The following is a 17,562-nucleotide window of genomic DNA, read 5'->3' on the forward strand; positions in this document are numbered from 1 at the left end:
GGTGGCCGAGCACGCTACAGTACTGAAGTACCCATGACTCCAGAACCGAACGTCATAAGCTTGTTTGAGAAGCGAACTGGAACCTGGCAATATGTGGTTGCAGACCCTTCAACCAAGAAGGCTGTCATTATCGACTCTGTGCTCGATTATGACCCGACAAACCAAGGCATCAGCACTTCGACTGCCGACGCATTACTAGCAATTGTTTCGGAAAACAGCTATCATATTGAGAAGATTCTAGAGACACATGCACATGCCGATCATTTGACGGCAGCTTCGTACCTCCAACATCGTCTCCACCAACAACAAGGCTTCAAACCGCCCATTTGCATTGGGCAACGGATCAAGCAAGTGCAGGACCTGTTTGCTGCAAGGTATAGCATTCCGGCTGATGAGTACGAGGGAGTGTTTGACCATCTTTTCGAGGACGATGAAGTCTTCAAGATTGGCCAATTAACCGCGAAAATCATTCATCTCCCTGGACACACCCCTGATCATATAGGCTACCAAATTACAGGTGAGTACCTTGGTGGATCTTTAGTAGTCTAACAACAGTACTAACCCTGTCGTAGGCAATGTATTTTGTGGAGATTCTATCTTTCATGCGGACATTGGTACTGCACGATGCGACTTTCCTGGCGGCAGCGCAAAAGACTTATTTGAGTCAGCGCAGAAGTTGCTAAAGCTTCCAGATGACGTTAAGGTCTGGACAGGTCATGACTATCCGGCCTGTCCTGAGCGTTGTGACGCCGTGCCTTGGATGACCGTGCAGGACCACAAGGAGAATAATAAGCATATTTCTAGCGACACGCAAGAGAATGCTTTCCTTACCATGCGAGGAGAACGAGATGCAAACCTCCCGGCGCCAAGATTGCTAGATCCTTCTTTGCAAATAAATATCCGTGCTGGCAGACTACCTCGTCTGACAAATGAAGGCCAACGTCTCATGCATCTCCCACTAAAGCTGGATGGCGAGGGTTGGTAGCGCAGAATAGGCAGCGTAGACTTGGCACGAACGGTATGAGATATCTATGGTCATTTCACGGCAGGTCTCCTGTAGTATCACATTATAAACGCCTAATATATTTTAAAGCGCGATAATACACATAACGTGGTTCATAAGCGAGCGGCCACCCCAAGCGAGTGGCCACCCCAACACCATCGCAGCGCACGCGCAGCAATATCATCTCATGTCTCAACAACGCAACGTACAACCAGCTTATACTGAAGGAGACATAACCCTAGCTGTCTCTAATATTGAATCAAACCAGAACCTAAGTGTAAAGCGTGCTGCAGCAATCTACAATGTCCCCCGAACGACCGTACGCCGCCGACGCGCTGGACAACGCTCTCGACGCGAATGCGAGCCGAACTCGAAGCGCCTTACAAAGCTAGAAGAGGAGGTGATTGTGCAGCGCATACTAGATGAATCTCTACGAGGTGTACCACCCTCAAAGGCACACGTACGAGATATAGCTGATAGACTGCTGAGAGAGCGTGGTGGAAAGCCTACAGGCAAGAACTGGGTTGATAACTTCATTAAGCGTACACCTGAGCTGCGAACGCGATGGAGCCGTCCGTACGATCACCCGCGAGCTGTCTGTGAGGACCCAGCGGTTATCAGGCCATGGTTCACGCTTGTTCAATCAATAAAGGCGAAGTATGGTATCACAGATGAGGATACCTGGAACTTTGATGAGTCTGGCTTTATAATGGGCAAGATATCCTCTCAGCTTGTTGTTACAGGCTCAGAGAAACCTGGGAAACAGAAGAAACTACAGCCTGGCGATCGCGAGTGGGTAACTCTAGTACAAGGCGTCTCTGCGATAGGGCGCGTTATCCCGCCCTTCCTCATCTTTGCAGGGAAGGTCCTTATCACCTCCTGGTTCGCAGATCTACCTCGCGACTGGATTATTACTGTCTCTCCTACTGGCTGGATCAACAATGACCTCGCGCTCGCGTGGCTTAAGCACTTCGATGCTCATACGAAGGCGTCCTCTACTGAGGCATATAGGCTGCTTATCATTGACGGCCATGACAGCCACTGCTCAGTAGATTTCCAGGACTACTGCAAGGAGAACAAGATTATCGCTCTCTGCATGCCACCTCACTCATCGCACTTCCTGCAGCCTCTTGACGTTGTCCCCTACTCGCTGTTAAAGCGCCACTACGGCGATGGGATCTCGCTCTTGGCACGCAGCCGCATCCACCATGTTAACAAGGAAACCTTCCTACCAGCCTTCAAAGAAGCTCATAAGAAGACGTTCACACCAGAGAACGTTCGCGCAGGCTTTCGAGGTGCTGGACTAGTCCCATATGACCCAGAGGCTGTGTTATCGAAGCTGGATGTGCAGCTGCGTACGCCTACGCCGCCTGCACCAGGCACAGTCGCCTGGGAGGCGCAAACACTGCGCAACGCCCGCGAGATAGAGGCGCAATCTATGCTAATTCGAAATCGCATGCAAAACTACCAAGGGTCACCAGCAAGCTCATTAAATGAGCAGCTTAAGCAGCTAAGTAAAGGCGCTCAGCAGATCGCTCATAATATGGTGTTAGTGCAGGAGGAAATGGGCCGCCTTCGAGACGCTGTTGATACGCTTACAAAGCGCAAGACTCGCAAAAGGCGGTACGTACGCGCAGAGGAGAATCTAACAGTTGGTGAGGTATCTGACTTAATTGCTAAAATGGACGGTGGTAGGCGTGAGGACGGCGAGACGCCTGCGAAGAGTGTGCGCACAGAGAGGCGCTGCGGCCGTTGCAGCGAGGTTGGGCACAACTCCCGCACCTGTAGGGTAGAAATAGAGGATGTAAATAATAGCGACGCTTCTGAATAATACTGTAGTATTGCGTATAATATAGTAATCTGTTGTAGTGTTGTGCTGCGTTGCTACGCGTGCGCTGCACTGGTGTTGGGGTGGCCGCTCGCTTATGAACCACGTTACTTCTGTGAATCAACGATAACTTGCATGTGAGCGGTTGGCGCACACCTTCATGATGAGCGCTATGCTCTACTTTCCTCTCCGATCTACCACAGCACTTTTTGATGCAATCTTAGCAGATGGCAACCCTGACGTAAATCGCTGTCCTGTACAATGCGATGAGGAAATAAAGGTGACTATCTGAGAAAGTATGATGAGCTGGCTGGAAAGCTGCAGCGCCCCGCTTCAATTGATGGTCAGCTAATTCGATCGTCGCAAACGCCGGTTCTTCACCATCCTTCCAAAATATATGAGCCAACCTTTCAAATATCATAAAATACATGAATACATAAATACTATGAGATATCCAGGAAGTGCTCGGCAAGAGTGCCAAAGCCATTACATGCCCGAATGATGCGTGAAACCGAGGACAGTCGACTCAGGTGTCCATCTGCCAAGGATGATCATTCAAGAAAGTATCATCCAAAAGTGTCTATTTCCTCACTAGATCAAGAGGCGAATTTCTCCGACTTCTGTTTCCCTCTGTACTTGGAAATTCGATAAGGTGGCTTGCTAAGCCTTTGAGGTCGTCGCCAAGGTGGCGGAGTGATCGGGGATCATTTTGTTCCTTGACTTGATCGCCGATTAACGCGTTCGTCGTCTGGAACCCGTCGCAGTTGCGTCCGATTGGCCTGGGGAAACTGCCAAGGTGACGCTTGCCGCAAAGAAGGCTCGCTTTATAGCTGCTGAAGCTAGTGTTGTTGCACTACAACGCATCTTCTCCAATATATGAACAGTTCGCCCGCACACGATGTTTGCAATCATACCTTCATACGTTCAGGATATTATCCTGATACGTGAACAGAAATTGAGATGGACAAGGATACTTATATTACTAGACTAAGGAGCAAAATCCTTCAAACCACCACCCCGAAACAATCGCAAAGCCGCTTTGCAGTTCCGGAGAGCCTCCCAAGCGGTGTCGTGCCATATCTCGAGGAGGAGCCCACGGTCAAAGAATGGCTCTGCAGCTTCAGGCTCACTCGGCAAAGCATCATCAACTTCCTTTGCAGCCTCTTCCCTTGCACGTCATGGCTTAGGCGGTACAACGTCCATTGGTTGCTAGGGGATGCTATAGCCGGTATTTTGAGGAGCTCTCAATTACCAGTTTTGAACTTGTGCTAATTAACTGTAGGTCTTACTGTTGGCTTTGTCGTAATTCCTCAAGCCATGGCATACGCTCTCCTTGCGGGTCTTAGCCCCGAATATGGACTGTACACTTCCTTCATGGGAGCCGCCTTGTATTGGATTTTTGGAACGTCCAAAGATGTCGTTATCGGGGTTGGTAAAATTTTGAGCTTCGTTTCAGCAATCATACTAATTTTGAACAGACTACAGCTGTTGGCTCGCTTCTAGTGGGCGAGGTCATTACCACGATTCAAACCGAAAGGCCAGGCGAGTACACCGCTGAAGACATTGCGAAGGCCCTCTCGCTTCTCTCCGGCTTCGTCCTTATTTTCCTAGGATTATGCCGGCTGGGTTGGCTTATCGAGCTGATCCCATACATACCCGTTTCGGCATTCGTAACATCCGCAAGCTTTACCATTATCGGTACGCAATTGCCAGTTGCACTAGGTATAACTGGTATCAAGACGCGTGAAGCACCGTACAAAGTGTACATTGGCATCTTGAAAGGACTTGGGCGGACGCAACTAGACGCCAGTATCGGCCTGACCTCTATCGTTCTTCTGTATGTCTTGAAGAATCTTTTCACGCATCTCGAAACGAGGCAGCCGAAAAGGAAAAGGTTATGGGCTACTCTAAGCTCATTGAGAATGACCTTTACTATTCTTTTGTTTACCCTAGTCAGCTGGCTCGTACATCGAAAACGACCACGCGACGATCACGCATTTCGAATTGTCGGTCATATCGATTCAGGTAGGATATTTTTCGAGAGAGAAAAAAGCAATGCTGACTTGTCTGATAGGCTTTACACATGCCGGTGTGCCTAAGGTCTCGAGCGAGCTTTTTGGGCTTGTTGCCCCTTCTCTTCCGTCAATCATTATCATCCTCATTGTGGAACATGTTGCGATTGCGAAAGCTTTCAGCAGACAGTTCGGGTATGAAGTCAACCCATCCCAGGAGATACTCGCCCAGGGATCATCAAACGCGTTGGGAACATTTGTTGGCGGATACGCCTGTACAGGATCTTTCGGTGCATCTGCAGTGCTTGCGAAGTCTGGTGTGAAAACACCTCTTGCAACCTTCTTCAGTGCTGTTATCCTGCTTTTAGCTCTGTACGCGCTGACATCCGTCTTTTATCACATTCCCATGGCTGCGCTTGCGGGCTTGATCATACACGCAGTTGCCAACTTGATGACGCCACCGAGCGCGCTGTATCGGTATTGGAGGCTCTCACCATTTGAGTTACTGATTTGGGTAGTGGGAGTTGTTGTGGCGATGTTCGTGAGCCTTGAGACGTCGATATATACGACTGTGGCGCTCTCTTTTGCCCTTTTGCTCGTACGAATGGCAAGATCGGAAGGTAGTTTTCTCGGAGAGACATTGGTCTACCGGCTCGCGCTGCCATCGAAAAACTCGGAGTCTGGAGCGGAAGATCAGGGAAGCAACACAGAGACGCGTGCTGGAATGCAGACAACAGGGAAAATGGTGTACCTGCCATTGAATCCTGGAAACTCAACCCCTAGGATCCAGATCTCAAAACCATACCCTGGCATCTTCGTCTACAGGTTCAACGAAGCCTACAACTACGTCAACAAAGCTCGACACATGGATCGCCTAACATCCTATGTCACAGCAAACACCAGACGGACGAGTTCGCAGGATAGGATTCCTCTCAAGGTGAGCTACTCAGAAATTGTTCATGCCTCTCAAGTCCTGATGTCTCAAATAGGATCGTCTCTGGTCGGATCCTCCTACGCCTGCATCACACAGTACGGCAGGCAACCCTATCTTGCGCGCCATTGTCCTGGACTGCTCGACAATCAACAACCTGGACATCGCTAGCATACAAGGTTTCCAAGATGCGCGGAGAGTCATGGAAAAACATGCAGCGCCTGCATTAGTGGAGTGGCACTTCGCTGGACTCCACAATCGATGGGCAAGGCGAGCGCTCGCCCAGGCGGGTTTCGGGTATCCTGCCCAAGAAGAAGCAAACTCGAATACGAACTGGTGTCCTACATACGCAGTGGCGTGCTCCTCGATGATAGCGGCTGAGCAGAGATCGGAGACTGTCGCATACGGAAGCCACAAGGATGGAAAACCTGATGAAGAGGTGGGCAAGGTGACAGACTTGCCCGTGGTCGAAGAGACAGCTGTGGAGCCGGTTTATGGACTCGATAGGCCGTTCTATCACGTTGATGTTCCAGATGCAGTGGACGCCGCTGTTCGAAATGCAAAGAAAAGAGATGGCGTGGTGGACCTTTCTCCATGCGATTCATTGGGCTAATGGAGACTCAACTGGCTTGCGTTGTCTGTCACCACAACAAGAATTGCCACTCAACCTAGCTGTATATATAGCAAGCAAATTCGTTGGTACCACCCCCAACTTCAGGTTGCAGTGCAGAGCGCTTGATTACGCGCGTTAATGCTCTACCGGGCTAAAAAAAAAAAAAAAGCCTGTCTTGTGCATAACAAGTATGCATTCTTTTCACACAAGGAAAGAGACAAAGAAAGGGAATCCATTTGCGGACGTAAACATTCACACTCGGAGGACCGCGTCTCGTGAGCGAGTAAACATCGTACTACAGTAACTTCCGCACGGTAATGTCTTGCCTGTACCCAGCTCGTGATCTTTCCGCAACTCATTTTGAGTACTCGTATTGCGCTCGGGTGCGGGACTTTAATCACCAGAACGTTGCAAAGAAGCAGGCACCATTGTCGCATCCGCGCCACCGAGACCCACATCAGCCTGTATGTCGACGGAGAGTAAAAGGAAAGAGGCGACTAACAGAGTTTCCATCTGTGGACCGAGACTGAGACGTCGAACATTTGCCACAATAGATCCGCTCTTCCCTTACTGTATTACGTTAGTGTTGACGTGGTAATGCTGCAAGTGGCTTGTTCAGGGTTTCACAGGGTTCTTCGGGCTCTTCGGGCTCTTCGGGCTCAAGTTGCCAATTGACGATCGGCAACGAACATCAATGTAGATCCGCATATTATCAGAAAAATGCCTCAACTATGCGTTGCTTTGTTCGTGTGGCTAGAATTTTATCTCACTTGAGCGCTCGCTGGACACAGGCTCTCGCGTATTTAGAACTAGCAGTTGGCGGTGAAGCTACTCTAAGTTGTTCCCGATACCGCAAGGATGTGGCGGTCGCTGAACGACCAGTCCGTTAGTATCTCTGTGCGTAACATCGGTCGTGTATATAGTAACAGCAGTATTCTTTGTTCTCGCTCTTCAACCGCTCACCTTCGATAGCGATAACAATTTTCCTTCTTGAATATCATGTTCATTTTTTTGCTGTCCTTCATATCGTACGGTCTCCTATCATGCGCATCACAACACGTTCACGATCAATCGTTCACGCCTACTTATGTGCTTCGGGCTACGGCCCAGAACATAACCATCGACTGCGAATCACGTTATTCCGTTGTGATCAATGGCACCGACCCAGGACCGACACTTCGCTTGCGAGAAGGCACCACCCATTGGATAAGGGTCTTCAATGATATTCATGACCAAAATTTTACCATACATTGGCATGGATTGTCTCAGCGCACCGCTCCGTTCTCAGATGGCACTCCTCAAGTTGCACAATGGCCAATTGCTCCTGGTCGTTACTTCGATTACGAAATAAGACCAGAGATTGGAGATGCCGGCACCTACTTTTACCATTCTCATGTTGGTTACCAGGCCATTTCAGCACATGGAGCGTTGATCGTTGAGGACTATGAAAAACCTCCTTACGATTACGTGAAAGATTTTACGCTGCTGATGGGAGACTACTACAACCATACAGATGAAGAAATCGTTTCCGGTCTCGAGGCTGATCCTTTTGATGGAGCTGGACCGGTTCATGCCATTGTTATCAATGGACAGACAGGAAATACCGGACTCGCGCATGCGAAGGACAGTTCATGTGCTCCACTTGTGATCAAGGTATCGCCCAGCAAGACATACCGACTAAGGTTCATTGGAGGCGGCGCAAAAACGATTGTGACGCTCGGTATCGAAGAGCACACGGACCTCGAAGTCATCGAGGCTGATGGCGCATACACAAAGATGGTTACTACTGATCATGTGAATGTTGCTCCAGGGCAAAGGTTCAGTGTATTACTCCATACCATGTCAGAGGCCGAACTGCGAGCTACTAACCGGTCCACGTTCTGGATTAGTTTCGAAAATCGAGAGCGACGCCAAGATTGGTTTGGTTACGCCCTTCTGCAGTACGAATCCTCGAACGAAGTACTACCACAGGAGCTCCCAGTCAAGTCACCTGTGACTTTGCCAGAGACAGTCTACGATTGGATGGAGTATGCTCTTGAGCCCCTGGATCATTCCCAACAAGATGAGTTTCCCCGCATTTCTACACGGACTCTACACATTCGTGTTGCACAAACGGGGCTTTGGGACGGGAAAAAGTTCACAACTGCTTCTCACTGGGCAATGAACAATGTTTCCTGGACTGAGGATATCCCACGGTCCCCTTACATGATTGATATTTACAAGAAGGGTGAAGCAGCGATACCCAATTACGAAGCTGCGTTGTCAAACGGCGGCTGGGATCCCGCAAATCAACTGTTTGTAGCGAAGATTGGTGAGATCATTGACATTATCTGGGACAACAGCAACAGTCCTGCTACGCAATACCATACACATCCCCTCCACGTTCACGGTGGGCATGTCTGGGATATCGGCAGCGGGAACGGAACCTACGATCCTATAGCCAACAATAAGAAGTTGGAGGGCTTCACACCTGCGAAGCGCGATACAACCCTTCTGTATCGTTATTCTTTCGACGGCGTTGCAAACAGTACGGTTGGTTGGAGAGGATGGAGACTTAAGGTCGAGGACGCTGGAGTGTGGCTAATGCATTGCCATAGCTTACAGCACATGGTTATGGGTAAGTTCTCTTATAATTCACATCTCTTTGGTTCAACTGCTTGGCCTATTCAATTATTTTTTTACGAAAAACGATCTGACATCGAGATTTTCTAGGGATGCAAACCGTTTGGGTGATGGGTAATGCCTCTGAGATAACCGGGTCTTACCCACAGCCATACATATCTGGTTATCTTGACTACGGAGGCTCGGCATACGGAAATGCTACGTACGATCCTCTTGTCACACACTTCTTTCCCCAGGATTGAGTTATTAGGAAACGAGTTGCCAGCAGAGATGTCAACAATCAATCTGGATTGATTGGCTTGGTTGATTCGAATCAGTCTGCTCATTCAATCAAGCCAATCTCAAGATATTTGTAGATCTTTTACCTATTTAGGCTAGCTGGTTACCTATTTAGGAAGATAGCTTCTATCAATCCTACCAATTCAATCTACTCATTTTGAAAGAGCTATCAATTCAATTCAATCTGAGGTGCTCAGATTGATTGGCTTGATTGTTAACAAGTCTGGTTGCCAGTGTAGCAATATATATATACGAAGTGCTCTACAAGCAAGTAACTACCCCCGAATGACTGCTCAATTTCAGTAAGTTTCTATTCTACTTAGAGGTAATTTCGCGTGCTGTTGTTTAATTTGGCTTGTGAAGGTATCTGGTAACTACCCCATAATAAGACGACCCACGGGCAACCAGTATCGCCTGCAATGTGAACGAGGTGCGTAGATGATCTTGATCGCCTCCGGGTTGGCGATGGCGACTTTCTCCAGTAGATGAACCTACACAATGGCGTTATCGCACCACCGGTTCTCGCCCCATCCACACCAACGCGCGTCGCGCCACACACCCCGCATTCGCATGCGCATCGCATATTGCAGTCTGCATGATCTCGATGGGCATCTCTAATGGGTATCAAGATGTAATGGTGCGGAGTTGTGGCTGTCTAGATATACAACGTGGCCGGCAATAGACTGGTCTGCGAACCATAGCTGCATGAACACGAGGTATGTCTGCTTCTGCCCCCGCACCCCCCTCCGGCTGCGCATAGCCATATAACCCAGGGCGCTAAATCTACCGTTATAAGAGTAGATTACTTTATTCGTGATGTAAGCTACGCGTACAGCAGGTACGGGTATATCTGAGACTTTGGGGTACAACAGATTATTATTTCACGGGTAACGTACGGTACCGAGACTGACGGCCGTGTGGGCCCGACGGCCGTTTGGGCCACCCACCAAAAACGATTATCAACTTCAATGATCGATAACTCCTCCACCCTGAGCCGGATTGAGGCTGCGATCGCCGCAATCGAGTCGCTTGAACCAGGAGAACAATTCAGCTATCGCAAAATTGCAATATATTATAGTTGCAGCCAAACGTCGCTCGCTCAAAGACACTAAGGCCGATTATGTTCGCGCGAAGCCATGGCACTTAATCAACAATCTCTCCACCCACAACAAGAGCAGGAGCTCCTAGGCTATATTGATCGCCTCACAGGGCAAGGATTACCACCTAAACGGGCTATAGTTCGATCGCTTGCCTCTCAGATTGCCCATAAAGAGCTTGGAGTATACTGGGTTGATCGCTTTGTGCAGATGTAGCCCGATAGGCTGATCTTAAAATGGACTACCAGCATAGGCAACAGTCGCCACAAAGCTGATTAAGCAAGAAGTACAGTCTCTACTTTAACCTTCTACGCGATAAGATTAACTAATATCACGTCGAGGCGCGTTATCTATACAATATAGATAAGAAGGGCTTTATGCTTAGAGTTGTAGGACGCTCGAAAAGGATCTTTAGCAGGGCTTCATATGAGGATTGGGAAACTAGAAGTATTATACAGGATGGCTCTCGCGATTGGATCACATTCCTGGCCTGCATCTGCGCTGATGGATCTCACCTCAGTCCTGCCCTTATCTATCAGTCAGCCTCAGGATTGATACAGGACTCCTAGCTTCAAGGCTTTGATCCAAACGTCCATTAAGCTTAAGGTGGGTGCTGGGCTGATGAGTGTTAGGTTGCTGGGACGCAGTTTTTAAGAGGTCATGAACTTCATAACAATTCTATGCGAGCTCGCGTCTTGCCTAGATGTTCTTGCCGTACTCTCTGGGACTTAGCTTCTACGTGGGTAAATCGAGTGTATCTGTAGGTATACGGGTGCCCATGTGCACAGACTATCGCATTCGGGATCTGTAAGCTGCGCACCCATACAAGGCGTACGGCAAATCCAAAAGAAGCAATATATTTCGTGTAGAGAAGGGACGTTTGCACTCTCGCTACAAGAGACAGCATTATGCGGAGGACAAAAACAAGTAAACACTGTGTTAAGAATCACCGTTACTACTATACAAATCATACACCCTAGGGGAAGTTGCACGCGCTGTATGCCGTTGCCTTCGTGATAATAAAATTACCGCCTCTCTTGATCTTGCTGTAATCCCAGCCTGTCTAGCTCCCGCTAACTAATGCTAGACAGGATAAGCAGAGCACGTAGTCTAGGCGAGAGAAGGCATCCAAGCACCTTAGAAAATCAGGCAAACAAGGCGAATAGAAGGAACGAGGCAGACGAGTCTTTCTGTGTATCCTATCTATGTTATAAATGTTAGCTCTCCTTCTTGTCTGCCTTTAAATTCTCAACTTCCTAAGTCTCTTCACCCTTAAGACAATAAGTAAACTTTATCACGGGCTATTATGCCTGAACCTGCGCCCTAGCCGACATCTACCCCTATACCCTAACCAACATCTGCTCCTCAGCCGAGATCTACTTCTTCACCCCAGCCAAGATCCCCTCTAACTGCAATAGAAGCAGTACAAATTACGAGACGATTCCAGAATAACATCGCCAACATAATGTCTAGCAAGGGTATCCAACTCTACGAGAATAGAACAGTCAACGTTCCTATTACGTTCATAGATATGTTTAATAACGGAGACTGTTTGATAGGAAACGTTGAACTCTTGCATCTCGCAGGCTCTATCAGTAGGACGCTGAATTACAGCAGCGATGAATTGTCTCGATTCGTTGCGAAGACGACTCTTCCTCGACTTCAGCAGCTAGCTTCCGAACAATCCAGGACCACTCCCATCACGAAGGCGCACTGTGTGCAAATATTCCAGAGCATTAAGCTTGTCACATACCTTTGCAGCAAAGTCACGATCAAGACCTAACAGGGGGTATATACTAGCACTTTAACAGGGGCACAGAATATCTTTTCAAACCCTAAACGTAGTTACCTATTAAAGGTATCGGGAGATAATAAGTAGGACATATATATCAATTTTAGTAAATTAGCGGAGGGCCTTATAACGATTTCGCTTTTGGCTCTTCCAACGACTCTGCCGGATACACCTCGCCCTAGTCCTCCTTGCTAGACATCCTCTAACACAAATCCTTTCCCTTGCTCACTATAGTAGTAATATGGCGATTTCTGTGGCTCACTAAGAAAACGGTGGTATATATGTGTTACCCATGAGGGGTCGTGGTAGGTTAGTGGAGTGGTTGTGGGTGTGGAGCAGGATCAACGGATAACCTCATTCAAGTTAGAGGTCGAGTTAGAGGTCGAGTTAGAGGTGGAGCTGAGCTTAAGCTTCGAGGGGCTTTTCCACCAGGAGACAGATCCATGTACAGTTCGCGGATGTAGTAGGTTTAGCAACTAATAGTGTTAGAGGAAATTGCGGATAGTATCTAGATATCTTACTAGAAACGAATAATCTAAGAGCTGTGACATCTTAAACTTAAAAACTAAAACTCTAAGTGCTATAGCAGCCCCGAATAGAAGCAGAGTGAAGGCTAGATATAGAACCCACCAGGTAGAGCCTTTAGTAATGTATGCGTATACCATACCAAAGACAAGAGACATAACGAACGGTGTATATATCGTTAGGAGACCTGCGGCTATCCCTATTCCAGCGAGGCTGAGAAGCACCACAGTCCATATACCCGCCTTCTGCCAGCGTCCGAGGCCTGGTAGTGGATAGAACCATTGCTTTGCACCTAACTAGACGCACACGTTAAACATGTCTTCATCATCGTATAAGGACTTCTTACCAAATCGAAGATAGAGAGGGTACTAAAGATAGCCCATTGCGCACTCAGCCCATATTGAGTGAGACCGCACGATGCGAAGGCGATGGATAAGATGCAGAGGAGGAAGGGAACAGCTTCCGAAAGTCGTGAGAGGAAGATTGGATCGGACCATAGGCTCGTCGTCCGATCGGCGTGTTCGAATCCACGGTAGTTTTTCACAACCATTGCAAAACGGATGAGTCCGACGATGGCAGAACAGATGATAACGGCAACATTGGTGGGATACATGTTGAGAATAAGAGTACAGATGCGCGATACCTAAGGGGTCGATGCACGCTCTTATGTGGAAGAAGGCGTCTATGCATAACAGCTGTAGAGCTCACCCCGATGCACACCTCGCATCGGTCCAGGGGTGTAATGTGACCTATTTCGGTTTAGCGCTATGCTACTAACAAGTCAAATATGTCCGCTGCCTGCCGCCTCACATCGCCCCCCTATCACACCTCGCATCGCCCTCCCATCGATCAACAGGGAACATAGATCCAGCCCAATCTCCGCCCGCGGAACTTTTCGGAGAACTTGTTCAGCGTAATCCAACATTAATAGAGTTCGCTCGTGAAATAGTGCTAGCAACTGATCATTCATCGGAGTACTGTTCGAAGCTACAAGAACACCTCGACACCCTAGCATGTGTCCGCAGCATCGCGGCACTACCACAAAACGAGACGGATCATACAATTTCGGTGAAGGTATTCAAATGCCTGCGGATCTAGGACATGGCATTCTAGATACAAGAAGATCCACACAAAGCACTTACAGGGGAAAAGGGTGTCTCAACAATGCGAAGAGAGGCAAGGAAATTTGCAGCAGAGTCGTTCGATATTACAACTTCCTCTGCCTGGTAGGGGCCTGCGGGCTTCCACCCATGCCTCTCGAAAAATTCAACGAGGTCTACAAGAAGCTCCCAGACGGTCACAAGCAAGGTGGTGTGATTAGAACTAGGATACATAAGTATGTTAAAGACTCTCAGGGAAATGACAGACGACATTAGAAATACGATAGTATCTAAATAATTGATCAATGTTATTGACGCCTACCAAGATTACCACCTCCCTAGGGTGCGCTAGATCTGCCAGGTATGGCCCAGCTCACAGTGGAAAGGAAGCTCTAATGTTATGTACATATCCTATGGTCGTCGTCCGATGAGTCTTCGATTACGATTGCGTCATCGGGGTCTTCTTGGAGTGAGGGCCGATCAAACAGGGTGTGAGACTGCGTCATTCTTGAGTAAAACCGAATGAAAGCTAATGCGCCCTCTACCATTAGCCTTTCACGCCATCCAAAAGACGCAGTCGCTTTGAATATGTGCAGCTTGTCACCACGGCCATCTCGGACTTTGGGCACATTTGGCGTTTCAAAATTCGATTTCTGTCAGCTTTAGTATCTGGAGACAGGGACGGGGAAACAAACATACTATAAAGGATTCGAAACGAGACGCAATGGTAGAGATGACCTCATCGTTCTCGCTCATCAGATCGGGAAGAGCCTTGCCAAATAGAGACATATAGTCCATCAGAGCTGGCATAAGTAACACAGGGCGGTGGTACGGTTGATAAAGGCCCCATTCTTCCAGGCTCTTTCGCAACTGGGGAAAGGATTCTTCATGTGATGTTTCTATGTTGCTGCGGTGACGTGCGAGCAAAGCCATAGCCCCTTTACAGAAATCAGGTGGGATAGGCATAACAACATATTTCTTCCAACGAAGGTATGCGACCCAAGTCTCATAAGTCTGGTTTTTTTGGTAGGAGTAATTGAGCGTAGCAAGTACACTGCAAAAGTTGTCGACGATCCTCCTATGTGCGCGCTCGGTTGCTTGCACTGGACAAACGCCATATTGCTGTTCATATAGGGGCTGCACGCCCTCCTCTTTCCAATGTAACAAGTCTTCAAGTCGAAGAGGAACGCTGTAAGGGTTTGGGGGGAGATCCGCTTCATAGACATCCGGCTGTACGAAGACCGCCAGGAACTCTCGGAAAGCCGAAATCTGGAACGTATCAGTGTCAATACAGAAATTCCTCAACACGACTTACGATGATGTGGTGATCAGGCTGCAAATTGTTTAGTGATAGCGCTGAAGCGGAATCAAACATCCCGAGCAAGGCCATGCTTGATGTTGGCATGGGACAAAACGGAGGGTACTGAGCTTACTTGTAGTATATATATCGAATACAAACCATTGACGGTTAATACCCATGTCTAACTCAGCGCGTAGACGGCCGAGACTTCCAGCTCGAATTGGTACGATATAAAGAGCGCTCATAAGATTTGAGGTCTATTCACGATGATCATCACTTCTGTCGGCATCCGAACGCTGTGCTTGTGGCGAATTCAGACCAATTTTGGTTTGATGTCTTGTATAAGGATCGTTAATCTGATCAGCTCAGGACGGTCTGTAGTGTTTTATAGATTCATACACTTCCCGCATACAAAAGTGTGATTCCTACCGCAATTTGATTTGAGACAGCTTTTTGCTTTGTCGGGTTGGTCTGGGAAAGTAGACTGGCACCAGAAAAGACTTTCTGTTGGTGTGATGCTGAGGTGGACTTCGTTCACATATCCTTCTCACGCAAGCCCAAACACCACCCGAAAAAACAAGAGCATGATTGACCAAGAACACCAGACAATAATGAACGACCATGTAGTTGAAAAAACCAAGAAAAGAAATGGCACGAATGCCGACCGCATATCCTCGGGTGCACACATAATTGATACTGTTAATACCAGCATACTAAGCATCTGTATACTGTCACCAGAATCAGGCACTGGCTAAAGTCAGCACTTGTTCATTTGTTAGCATTTGTGCCTTACCATGCAAATTTCCCACGAAGCAGAGATAAGTCGAGAATCCGAAAATTCCCAGCAAAACCATGCTCTAAGGAAGCAGATAACTTGCCAATAGCACCAACAATAATAACACTTCCCGAGTTTTGCGTAAGATCTGATCCGGATACATGCTAATGAACCGTGCAAGCGCTAATCGAGCTGTGAGGAGGAGGACTTGAAGCCAGAAACTCATAATCGGATGCTGTATCAAGCTTGATTCTGTGAACATATACGTGTGTGTGTGTGTGTTTGTGAGAGAGAGAGAGAGAGAGAGAATTCTCCAGTGATATGCACACGATGATTAAAGCTAGGAAGAAAACCCAACGATCCTTAGGTAAGCGCCATTCAATCAGCATAGTGATGCTGCGCACGACAGCATCATAGTGTTCAATGCGTATCGGTTGTCTTCTGGATCTTAGCGCACATACAGGTAGAATGAGACTTAAAAACCACATGTTGCATTGAGAAGTAACGCGACTAGATTTGTTCTCAATCAAACTCGTCGGTAAAGCTCGTGAGAATCAGCACTCATATGGCACATGATTGGCATGGGCAACCGCCGGTAATTGAAATGCCACGATAAAGAGAAATATACAAAGGCTCACTAGATCATGGGTTTCTGCACGGGTGTGGTGATGAAAAAGTAGTAATGCCCTTTTAGGCCATGTTAGCATCTATTTTAATGAGCTTCACCGAACCACCATCAGCCACACAGAACTGAACGTCCTCACGCTCCTCCTCAAATACCTCAGGCACCTCGCTACCGACGATGAAATGAAATGTCTTAATAATGCCGTTAACCTATATTTGTCAGCTCCAGCACTCGAATCTTGTAAGGAAGCTACCTGGTTGCATTTCGTCAGGCCCAATCCACAATTTGTTGTCACGTTGGGAAATGCCTTCAGTTCTTTGTTGCGATGGAGAGGATGCGAGTCACATCCAGGCTCGTTTCCACTAGACGTGTTGTCCTCTTCAGAAGCGTCTTCAGGGTATTGTGGATCAATACTTTTCTGTCGAGCTGGTGATGGTATCGAGGAGATCTCTTGTGTGGTTGAAAGGTCCGAGCAGTTGTCCTTGGTGCCTAGGTCGAGCGACGCAGTAGGTATTCGAAGTAATGTATGATCACAGGCAGTGGAGCAAGGGAAGGCCGCACTACCGAAGGCAAGATCTTCGGGGCTTGCTTTGGGTCTGATTATCATTTTGACGTGTTCCCAGAGCGGTGCCCAACAAGTACGCTTGTGTCTCCGTGGCCTAGCAGTCATGGAGGACGAAGGTTGGGCCATTTGGAATCGGATGTCGTGCAGGAAGGCAAACTGGTGAAGGATACAAGAGCGGTGAGATGACGGATGCAGGACGTATCAACCTCGCAGGAAGGGTTTATAACATATGAGTTGTCATGCCCAAAATTATGAGCATCTTGTTCTAAGTCTGGTAACAGAAGAACATGTCTCAGGAAGATATTGAGGATAAAGAAGAGCACATTGCGATATTGCAAGAAGCGAATAGGTGCTGAAACTGCCGACAGAAGTGTCCAGGTTCGCTGCCAAAGGTGCATAATATATGTTATATTCAGACGCAACGCTGACCCAGTGGGATTGTCAGCCTGACATGACGTACACCGTTCATCGCATTGAACGTGTGCCTGTCCAATG

The 17,562-nt window shown here is 48.0% G+C and overlaps 6 protein-coding genes across 6 annotated transcripts; 4 read left to right on the top strand and 2 right to left on the bottom strand.

Annotated features, from left to right (window-relative positions):
- Positions 1–33: 33 nt before the first annotated feature.
- AA0111_g12707 (hypothetical protein) lies at positions 34–985 on the top strand (the record flags this gene model as incomplete). Its single annotated transcript, XM_028646720.1, has 2 exons — positions 34–517; positions 573–985. The coding sequence occupies 2 exons, from the start codon at positions 34–36 to the stop codon at positions 983–985; spliced, it is 897 nt and encodes a 298-aa protein (XP_028499691.1).
- Positions 986–1,190: 205 nt separating this feature from the next.
- On the top strand, positions 1,191–2,834 carry AA0111_g12708 (hypothetical protein; the record flags this gene model as incomplete). The annotated part of the gene is made up of 1 exon (XM_028646721.1): positions 1,191–2,834. The coding sequence occupies one exon, from the start codon at positions 1,191–1,193 to the stop codon at positions 2,832–2,834; it is 1,644 nt and encodes a 547-aa protein (XP_028499689.1).
- Positions 2,835–3,791: 957 nt separating this feature from the next.
- AA0111_g12709 (Sulfate permease 2) lies at positions 3,792–6,387 on the top strand (the record flags this gene model as incomplete). The annotated part of the gene is made up of 5 exons (XM_028646722.1): positions 3,792–4,059; positions 4,114–4,259; positions 4,310–4,856; positions 4,906–5,780; positions 5,833–6,387. The coding sequence occupies 5 exons, from the start codon at positions 3,792–3,794 to the stop codon at positions 6,385–6,387; spliced, it is 2,391 nt and encodes a 796-aa protein (XP_028499685.1).
- Positions 6,388–7,386: 999 nt separating this feature from the next.
- AA0111_g12710 (hypothetical protein) lies at positions 7,387–9,251 on the top strand (the record flags this gene model as incomplete). The annotated part of the gene is made up of 2 exons (XM_028646724.1): positions 7,387–9,004; positions 9,100–9,251. The coding sequence occupies 2 exons, from the start codon at positions 7,387–7,389 to the stop codon at positions 9,249–9,251; spliced, it is 1,770 nt and encodes a 589-aa protein (XP_028499687.1).
- Positions 9,252–14,200: 4,949 nt separating this feature from the next.
- Positions 14,201–15,177, bottom strand: AA0111_g12711 (hypothetical protein; the record flags this gene model as incomplete). Its single annotated transcript, XM_028646725.1, has 3 exons — positions 14,201–14,455; positions 14,502–15,071; positions 15,118–15,177. The coding sequence occupies 3 exons, from the start codon at positions 15,175–15,177 to the stop codon at positions 14,201–14,203; spliced, it is 885 nt and encodes a 294-aa protein (XP_028499693.1).
- A 1,390-nt stretch (positions 15,178–16,567) lies between these two features.
- On the bottom strand, positions 16,568–17,109 carry AA0111_g12712 (hypothetical protein; the record flags this gene model as incomplete). The annotated part of the gene is made up of 2 exons (XM_028646726.1): positions 16,568–16,711; positions 16,756–17,109. The coding sequence occupies 2 exons, from the start codon at positions 17,107–17,109 to the stop codon at positions 16,568–16,570; spliced, it is 498 nt and encodes a 165-aa protein (XP_028499694.1).
- Between the last annotated feature and the right edge of the window lie 453 nt (positions 17,110–17,562).

Source organism: Alternaria arborescens (genome assembly GCF_004154835.1).
Source record: "Alternaria arborescens strain FERA 675 chromosome Unknown contig_98, whole genome shotgun sequence".
Classification (NCBI taxonomy): Eukaryota; Fungi; Ascomycota; class Dothideomycetes; order Pleosporales; family Pleosporaceae; genus Alternaria; species Alternaria arborescens.